This window comes from Mercurialis annua, linkage group LG1-X (assembly GCF_937616625.2).
Source record: "Mercurialis annua linkage group LG1-X, ddMerAnnu1.2, whole genome shotgun sequence".
Lineage (NCBI taxonomy): Eukaryota > Viridiplantae > Streptophyta > Magnoliopsida > Malpighiales > Euphorbiaceae > Mercurialis > Mercurialis annua.
The window spans coordinates 60,628,653-60,637,823 of NC_065570.1; the positions used below are offsets into that span (position 1 = coordinate 60,628,653).

General features: G+C 34.9%; 1 protein-coding gene across 1 annotated transcript; it reads right to left on the reverse strand.

The window, feature by feature from the left end:
• Window positions 1–237: 237 nt before the first annotated feature.
• On the reverse strand, window positions 238–7,613 carry LOC126675852 (ABC transporter G family member 39-like). The gene is made up of 20 exons (XM_050370238.2): window positions 7,208–7,613; window positions 7,015–7,135; window positions 6,772–6,860; window positions 6,423–6,507; window positions 6,046–6,336; window positions 5,853–5,943; window positions 4,775–5,675; window positions 4,481–4,641; window positions 4,208–4,311; window positions 3,945–4,110; window positions 3,772–3,849; window positions 3,441–3,577; window positions 2,693–3,025; window positions 2,273–2,563; window positions 2,084–2,167; window positions 1,829–1,959; window positions 1,520–1,747; window positions 1,273–1,444; window positions 782–1,036; window positions 238–697 (listed from the first exon to the last, which is right to left on the reverse strand). Exons 1-20 carry the CDS (start codon window positions 7,576–7,578, stop codon window positions 428–430), a joined length of 4,359 nt encoding a protein of 1,452 aa, XP_050226195.1. The 5' UTR covers window positions 7,579–7,613; the 3' UTR covers window positions 238–427.
• Window positions 7,614–9,171: the final 1,558 nt, after the last annotated feature.

The following is a 9,171-nucleotide window of genomic DNA, read 5'->3' on the forward strand; positions in this document are numbered from 1 at the left end:
AGAGAGGTTATTGGTGGTCACAAGATTGGAGCTTTGTGGTGTGTTGCCATATATGGGATATATGGAAAATTTTGTCAAAAGATTTCTTTTTAAGAATTAATGTTTTAAATAATCAGTATCAGTCATTTATTTTGTATACCTTAAGAAACCGGTAACATTTTTATTAAGAACCAACGATGTTGAAATCATCTGAGACAACTAAAAGTTACAAATTTAAAGCTCTACAACTCCCACAAGAACAAGTCAAAAATAACAAATTCATATTTGGCTAAAGGAAAACCAGGCTGAATTTGCTGATAGCAGAATTAACATTTTAATGCTGCACATTTTAATCATGACAGCCTTTAATCTAACACAAACTAAAATAATCAAAACAAAACTTACCCAACAAGTAAAAGGAAAAGAAAATGCAAAACATTTTAATAATTTATCGTTTTTGGAAGTTAAGAAACTTGATACCATATGCAAACACAAAGAAGAATATGAGAATCCAACCAATATGCCCCGCGGCAACAACTGGAAGAAAATCGTGCTCAAACCCGAAGTTTTGTTTGAGAAATTCCTTGACGGATACATTACCAGCTCCAGGTACTTCAACAAGAGTCTCCAAAGTACCCAGTTGGGATATTACTACTCCATAGAGTGTCCAAGCTAGAGGACATGCCCAATAATACCATCTCCACCATATAGGCATTAACTGTCACACAGTAGTAAACATTTGTAAATTGAAAGTATGAAGTGAAAATAAATTGTTTATGGTATAGAGGTTAAGAATTTATACCATCCTAGGAATGATAAAACCGGAGAAAAGGCTCCATGAGCCTATGAAGAAGGACATGAGAATAGCAGCAATTTGGTGATTTGGAGTCAAAGCAACAGCCATCATCCCATACATTGTGAAGTAGAAAAAGCTGGTGGCGAAGAAGTAGAAGAACCACAAGAAGTTTCCCACTTTCCACTCAAACCCAATCATCGAGAAAAGGATAAGACAGTAAATTAAAGTTTGAATCCCCACATATATGACCTCTATAGCCGCCTGCAAATATACAAGTTGTTTCCTTATGAGTAGTATGTCTTTATAATTATCCCATAGCGTAAACATGACAACATGAAAAAAAGAATAGTTATGATGCACGGAAACTTTCAGAAACTCATATGAATTTTTTTAAGGCCGTTTCCAAAAATTAGATACTCATTCCTTAATAGGAAACCCGTTTTCTGAAAAAAATAAAGAGTTACCTATAAATAGATAAAAAAAATCTAATTTCTCACCTGAGCAAATGCATAAGGCAGTGCAGAATACATTCCAGCTGCCTTTTCACGGTAGAAAACTGTTCTTTCAACAGAAACAACAGGCTGAACAGAAGAAGTATTGGCTGCACCAAGGAAAAATATAGCAGTATATATGGCTCCCAAGAGATTCATAAGATCTTGTTGTTTAGATCTGTGAACAGAAAGTTATTCACTTGAGCAAAACAAAGTATGACACTTTTGTTGTGTGACGGAATTGAAGACTTACATTTTCTGTCCTTTGTCGTAAAATATGATACCAAATATAAGTCCAATAACTACTGTCGAGAGGAATCGGACAGCATTATATTGAGGGTTTCTCCAGTAAGACCAATGCTGTTTCCAAAAACAGGCCTTGCATTGCACAAGTAATGGTTGTGAGTACTTGGTTGGGAAGTAGAGATCCTCAGAGTCTGATGGTGGAGTGCTAAGCTCTTTAATAAGTTCTTGATTCCTCCTACAAGTGTTTGAATAATAGAAAATAAGTAAATAAAATTAAACTGTTTTTGCCATTAAATGGAATGACATTCAGACTCACTGGTAAAGAGTGGAGTTGGCAAAAATTTCTGCAAAATCTACATTCTGTTGTGTTTCAAAAGTAGTACTTATATCAAGCATCCATGTGGCAGGGTTGTAGCCTTCCTTGATCTTGGGAACTCCAGGAATGGCCTTGTATTAAGTTAAGAATATCAGTTAATAGTGTAAAGCCATAATATAAAAATAATATTAGTCTATGAATCTGCAAATGAGTTAACGAAATTAAGAAGGGAAATACAAATTGTCAAGCACTCACTTCAAAATATTCTATAAGCTTGTGAGAATGGCGACCAAGGGGTCCGGTATAAATGACTTGACCACCTCTTTTCATCAACAATAACTGCAAGCGGCAAAATATTGAGTTATATCATCTTTAAGAAAGGGCAAAGAAGAAACATAAAAAGAAAAACAGAAAATTAGAAAATCTAGTAAAATTAAAATATACCTCATCAAAAGACTCAAAAATGTCTATGCTTGGCTGGTGAATTGTGCATACAACTGTTCTACCTGTATCCACAGTGTTTCTAACAGTACGCATAACAATGGCAGCGGCTCTGGCATCAAGGCCCGAAGTTGGTTCATCCATGAAGATTATTGAAGGATTAGCAACCAATTCTACGGCTATGGTCAGCCTCTTCCTTTGTTCTGTTGATAGACCATTTACTCCTGGAAGTCCAACCAGGGCATCTCTTATAGAATTTAGCTCAACCAACTCCATAACTTCTTCAACAAACATCTATATAAATCACATTAGAATCATTAGACAAATCCTTACAATAGAAATAGTCAGAAACAGAGATGAAACATTCTTTTAAGAGAGAAAAAAATTATTACATAAAAGAAATGGATGAGAAATGTCACATGCCTTTCTTGTTTCTGTATCTACATCTTTAGATAGGCGGAGCCAGGCAGAATATAGGAGAGACTCATAGACAGTAACATGTGGCGAATGGATATCATTCTGTTCACAATAACCGCTTATACGGGCAAATGTTGCTTGGTTCTTTGGGTAACCAGAGATGCTCAAAGTTCCTTCAATATAACCAGTGGTCTTTCTTCCGGCTAAAACATCCATTAATGTAGTCTTCCCAGCACCACTTACACCCACCAGTGCTGTTAATATTCCTGGTTTAAATGAGCCACTAACATCTTGCAGCAGTTGAAGGCGCTTTTCTTGCACACCTTCCGATCTCATTCCCTGTTTCGGAAAACCAATCTTCCATCTCAATGTTTCTCCTTACAATAAATACACTATTTTAAGAATATTTTAATTTGCATAAAATATGAGCTCGGAGTATTGTTCGTAACTCCCATAGTGGAAGAAAACGTGACTCGTAGCTTTATGCCAAGTTGAACTATCGTCTCTGGTAATATGTATAGTATAGGTACTGAGTGAAATCTATAAATAAAAAGTAACAATATAATGACTTATTTCAACTGTCATTACCGTTTTCTAATTTAAAACCCCTTGCACTAGTCTTACATGGTGAGTCAAGTAGTAGGTGCATAGAAGAGACTCGATTTTAGCTTACATTTATAGTAGCTTATGTTTTTTACGAAACAAGTAGTAATATGAAAACACAAGAGTGACATGTTCTATAAGAACAACTTACAGCAGGCATATCTACATAATAGTTGATAAGGTTGAACGCGAGTGAAAGGGGTTGAAAGGGCAAAACCATTCCTCTTTTGGTTATATTTCTTGCAGCAGCAGAGCCATCTGAAGAATTTCTAATTGCCATATCAGTACCTGCAATCATTTGTCATAATTTTAGACAATATATTACGAGTCTGTTCTGATTACTAACAGAACATTTTCTGTTTTCTATAGTTTTAAGATTGTAGACATGTGGTAGGACTAAGATTTTGATTTCTCAACTGATGTCTATCTCATACAATTGTAACTTGCAGCAAATTGTTGGATGTTTAGGCAAATATTTAAACCTTCTTCTCCATGTTTGCATGAGTGCGAATCATCCTTCTTATCTTTATCAGCAATGACAGCTTTTGAATCTCCAAATACTGCAACGAAATTGAATTTTGGCGCAAAGGATTTTACCAACATCAACGTAACATACACAAAGATCCTTAAGTGAGCATGCGATTAGATGACTTACGATTCAAGTAAGTTAATGCTGCGATAAATAAAGCGTTGAATAGAATAGAAAACCCAAATAGTGCTCCAATGCAAATCCAAAACGAGTGATCATCAGTAAAGAAGCCTCTAGCTTTCAGAAGGACTTTGCCGACTGTAGGTGCATCAATCCTGGGGTCTGGATTAGACTATTAGGCAGCAGTTAGTGATATAATTTAGACTGCACATTAATTTATAAACCAAATAGTATGAAAAGTATTCCATAAAAGTACACGAACAACTTACTGCACTCCATCTTTCATCTAAGAATTCATTCATAACAATAGCATTCTGCCCATACATCATAGGAGAAACATAGTAGCCCCATACCATCCAAGGTGTAATATCGTCTGTTATAATATTGAAAAGTGTGCTACAAAATCATTATTTATTCAAAAGAAAAACATTAATGATTCATTATTAAAATAAGAACGCAACAATAGCATATCAACTTGTACACTAGTGCTTTGATGCAATTGCAATATCGAAATAGTTTGGAGAAGTTAATTAGCTACTTGCCTCGAGCAACTACAAATCCTCCAAGCAAAAAAACCAGAAGCAAGGTGAAGCTACCAAGTGTATTTGCAACAATTTCTGTTCTTCCAAGAGCAGCAATGAACCGAAAAAGGGACAGAGCCATCTGATGTACACCAAAAAATGCTAGAAATTGTCTGAAAAACCTGATCAAGTAAAGTATACACAACAGTTGTTTATTCCAGTAGTATTTAAATCCAGAAATTGTTCGTTTCTAATTGATGTTAGTGAAAACACAGCAATTGTTCAAAAGCAACAATAAAAATTGAAACCATTTACCTGGTGACAGAAGGAGCAAAACCAATTGTATAGTATGTTAGACAAATCCATATTCCTGATTCCAAGAGCGACAATGGGATCCTAAGAACCCATATTGGTAATGCAAAAGCCCATGCTGGGTAAAATAAGAAGTCCCTTTGTTTGTAGAAGACAGGTAGCCTGAAAATGGTCAATGCAAGTTCCGCCATTCCATTAAACATCACATTAATTAGACTGAAAAATAGGGCTCCAAAGAATTTCTGTCCATCTGCAACAGTCCCCACTTTCATTTCAGTCCTCAGGAACATAGTGAAAGCGATTATTGACATTATTGTTATCTGAACCGTCTTGAATATATAGATAAAGGAATTTCTCTTCATCAGCAGCCATTCCCGTGAGAAGCACGCCTTGAATAGTTCCCAATTTGAAATTCCATACTTATCCATCACTACTGCAGCAGGGTGAGCTCTTTGTTTATCATATGCAACGCTAAGATCTGATTCAAGTTGTTGGCCAATGTGGAAAGAACTAAAACCTTCCACCAAATCTGGAACTGATACAAATGTATAAGGTTGATCCTTGTTGTGCCAATATTGTTCTTGGTCCTTCTGGGAAGTTACTTCTTGCAGAAAATCAGCAACTCCTTTCCTTTTGGGGCATTTAAAACCCATATATTCGAAGAATTCTAGGATATTTCCACGTGGACCTTGATAGACGATCTGACCATCTGAAAGTAAAATAACATCATCAAAAAGTTCAAATGTCTCTGGCGCTGGCTGCAAGAGAGATATGATCATGGTTACATCCATAATATGAACCATTTGCCTCATGAATCTACATATCTGAAAAGTTGTGGAACTGTCCAGTCCCGTTGATATTTCGTCCATCAGAAGTACTTTAGCTGGTCCCACTAGCATCTCACCTGTATACATTAAGGATGGCAACTATCAGAATGGTATTCAAGCTAGCAAAACTGGGAGAAAGAACTAGTAAGAAGATAGCAGGCTCATAGATCATATTGCTAAGTTCAAAATAGCTAGTAATTAAGGAAAATGAAATGGTATTTTTCATGTTTATAACCTTGTCTGTGAAAACATACCGGTGGTCACACGCTTCTTTTGTCCTCCAGAAATACCTCTTCTCATCTGATCCCCAACTAAAGTATCCGCACAAATATCCAACCCAAGTAACTGTCGAAGATTCAAGAGAAATTACCCTTCAAATTTGAAAGAGGTTAACAAGAAAAGAAGAATGAGATGGAATGGAACCAAATCAAAATACAGAAAACAAACCTTGAGAACATAATCTGTAACTAAACTAGTTTTTTGGCCTGACATTGCTATGGCTTTCATGAATGCATCAATCTCAGGGTCTGGCTTAATTCCTGCAGCTTTCTCTAGTCTTGAAAGTTCTACCAGCATATCATATCTTGTCCCGACACCTAAATTGCGTCCAGAGAAATCAAATGTCTCTCTTACTGTCATCTCTCCATGGTGAACATCATGCTGACTAATATAAGCACAAGTTCTCTGAGGAATAAACTCATGCAGTTCATGACCACAGTACGTGATTCTTCCCGATTTCTGCAAGCAAATAATTGAAGATAAATTAACTCACGAATCATGATACATAAAGAAGAAACCATGCAATTAGGAGAGTTATATAATACCTTTAGATCCTTATCAAGTTTATCAGCAAGTGCCAACAACAATGTTGTTTTCCCTGCACCAGGAGGACCAAGCAGCAGGGTCATCCTGCAAATTACATTGTAAGCAATATTTAGAAATATAATTCAAATTAATTCTTTTTTTTTTTTTGAATCAAAAAAAAAAAGAACGATACCCTCAAAAAAAAAAAATATACTCCAACAATTACAAATTTAAGGACCCATTTTGATGTTAACTGTCACCATTAAATATCTATCTTGACAATTTGCCTGCAAACCGCAGATTTTCACATTTTATGTCATCATTTCTTACTCAAACTGTGAGTTTACTATCATGAAAATATATATATACCTGGACGGTTTGACAATTCCATTGATATCTTGAAGCATTTTAATTTTTCTTTTCTTAGATGGAGCAAGCCCGATCCACCCAAGAACACTCTATTTGAAGATTAAAATGGAAATCAGAAACAATTCAGTAAGAATTTGACTTGATTACTTAACATAGATGGAATCTTATAATTAGAGTTCGACCAAATAAACAAAAAGCTTAATTTACTTTTGGTTTCGTAAATTAAAGTATGAAATTAAATACCTCAATTGAGTTTAGAGCAACATTGAGCAAAGTCGGAAGAGCTCTGCTCCCCACACGAACATCTCCGTCCACCGATAAATGCTCGTACCTGACTTCAATCTTCGGAATCTCAATTCCCACCCTAAAACACCAACAGCATCAATTTTACAAATTCAATGTGAGAAAAATTAAGTGAATAAAAAAAATTAGATACCTGTCAGTTCTTTCTCGAAGTCTCAAAAGAAACTTTTCATTATCATCCTCAACAACTCTTAAAATACTGTCCATTAATTGTTTCTTATCTTGCATTCCAAGTTTCCTAACATCAATTTCACTAATCTGAATAACGTTTCCATTATCTACTGCTTGTCTCAGCATTCCTTTTCTTAATCTCTCATACGTCGGTAACCGCTCTATCGCCGCCCACCGTAGCTCCTCCTCATCATCTTCCCTCCTTTCACTCTGGCTAAACACTTCAGGTCCAGCTGTCCAGCTTCGCCTACTGGACGACGCAAAACTACTCCTCTGGCTTCCTGATGATCTCGTTCTCGCTAAACCTAATTCTCCTGCTATCGCCTCCGCCATTTCCGGTGGCAAAAGAAGTGAAGAGAGCGCGCGAGTTAAATTAGTATCATAGGTTTGAACTTCGATCCTTTATAAAATAGACTTCTTACACTTTAAAGACGATATTGCCCTCAAAATGTCAGGTTTTATTATGATAGTTTTATTTAGACTTAGTCTATCAAGTCATCCATAGACTAAGCCTCTTAATCGAACTTTTTTAAAAAAATTACTTAATTGAACCTCTTTAAAGTAATACACTTTGTTTCTAGAATCATTTTATTTTTTTAAGTAATAAAAACAGCTTTATTTTAATAAGTAATAAAAATAGTTTTTTTAATAAAAATAGATTATAAGCTTTTAAATCACTTTGAATTTTTTATGAAAATAATTAATACTCTCTCTTTTTTATAATATTTGTCGCATTTGACTTTAACATAAGAACTAAAAAGTAATTAATATATTCTAATTTATAAACATTTTTACTAAATTAACTCTATTTTATTTACATTTATGATTACTATTTTTAGTTATACTATTGTATTTTTTAATAAATTAATAGAGAATAAATTTGAAAAATAGCAATTAATATTTTATTGATATTTAAACGTGATAAATATTATTGATGGAATAAGACAAAATGACAGAATCCTACATAACCACTCTATACCAAAATCTCACATTGCTGAGTGGTCCCGGTTCATGAACTGGCGGTTCCGGTTTGAAACCGTCAGGACGGTTCAAGAAATACTTGAACCGACTCTGAAACGCCCTTCGATCGATTCCATGTCGGCCAGAACCCGCCGGTTTCGTTCACGATTCCAATTTTGACGGTTTAAAAGAATTAAGAAAAGTTTTAAAAATTAAATTTAAATAGTTTAAATTAAATTTTTTTTTTGAAATAACCCTTGAAAGAGACAAAACACATAACACAAGGTGTTGTTCGTAATTTCGGTGTCGGGCCGGTTCATGGTTCAACCCGGCCCACGGCCACCTCTAACATTGGTGGTTTACATGGCAGACAACTCAACACATCTTTATATATGGCAAGCCAACCTATTACTATACCAAGTTAAACGTTATTATCTTTTTTTTTATAGTACTTGTCTTTATTATATTGAGACAAAAACTGACTTAAATTTCAGAGTAGATTTCGGACCAAGAGTTTGAAATCATATCTGTCTTATAGGACAAAACTCGGAATTCACGTAAATATCAAATTTGTCACGAAGCGACTCGGAAGACAAGACGGTCTTAGACTAGATTCATCTTTTATAGTTTTTTGCGGTCTCTCTACTTACAATTGTTTTGCTTCACTCACACAAAAGAACATAAAAATTGAAAAATAAGTAAGTAAAGAGATCAAGTAATACAAAATTAAAGTATAAGGACCTCCGAAAAAAAGTTTAAAATACAGGGACCTCTATATGGGTTTGACCTTTTTTATATTATATTGAGACAAATACTGACTTAAGTTTCGGAGTGAATTTCGGATTAAAAGTCTGAAATCTTACATGACTTTATTTGTCTTGTAGAACACAACTCGGAATTCACCTAAATATCAAATTTGTCACGAAGCGACCCGAAAGATAAGATGATTTTGGACCGGATCCAACA

Excerpts from the sequence above, each read along its gene's own strand:
- LOC126675852 (XM_050370238.2), bottom strand. The coding sequence starts at position 7,578 with ATGGCGGAGGCGATAGCAGGAGAATTAGGTTTAGCGAGAACGAGATCA. Across the intron at positions 6,861-7,014 it reads TTGCTCTAAACTCAATTGAG|AGTGTTCTTGGGTGGATCGG; the intron begins GTATTTAATTTC and ends ATCTTCAAATAG. Across the intron at positions 6,508-6,771 it reads GGAATTGTCAAACCGTCCAG|GATGACCCTGCTGCTTGGTC; the intron begins GTATATATATAT and ends TGTAATTTGCAG.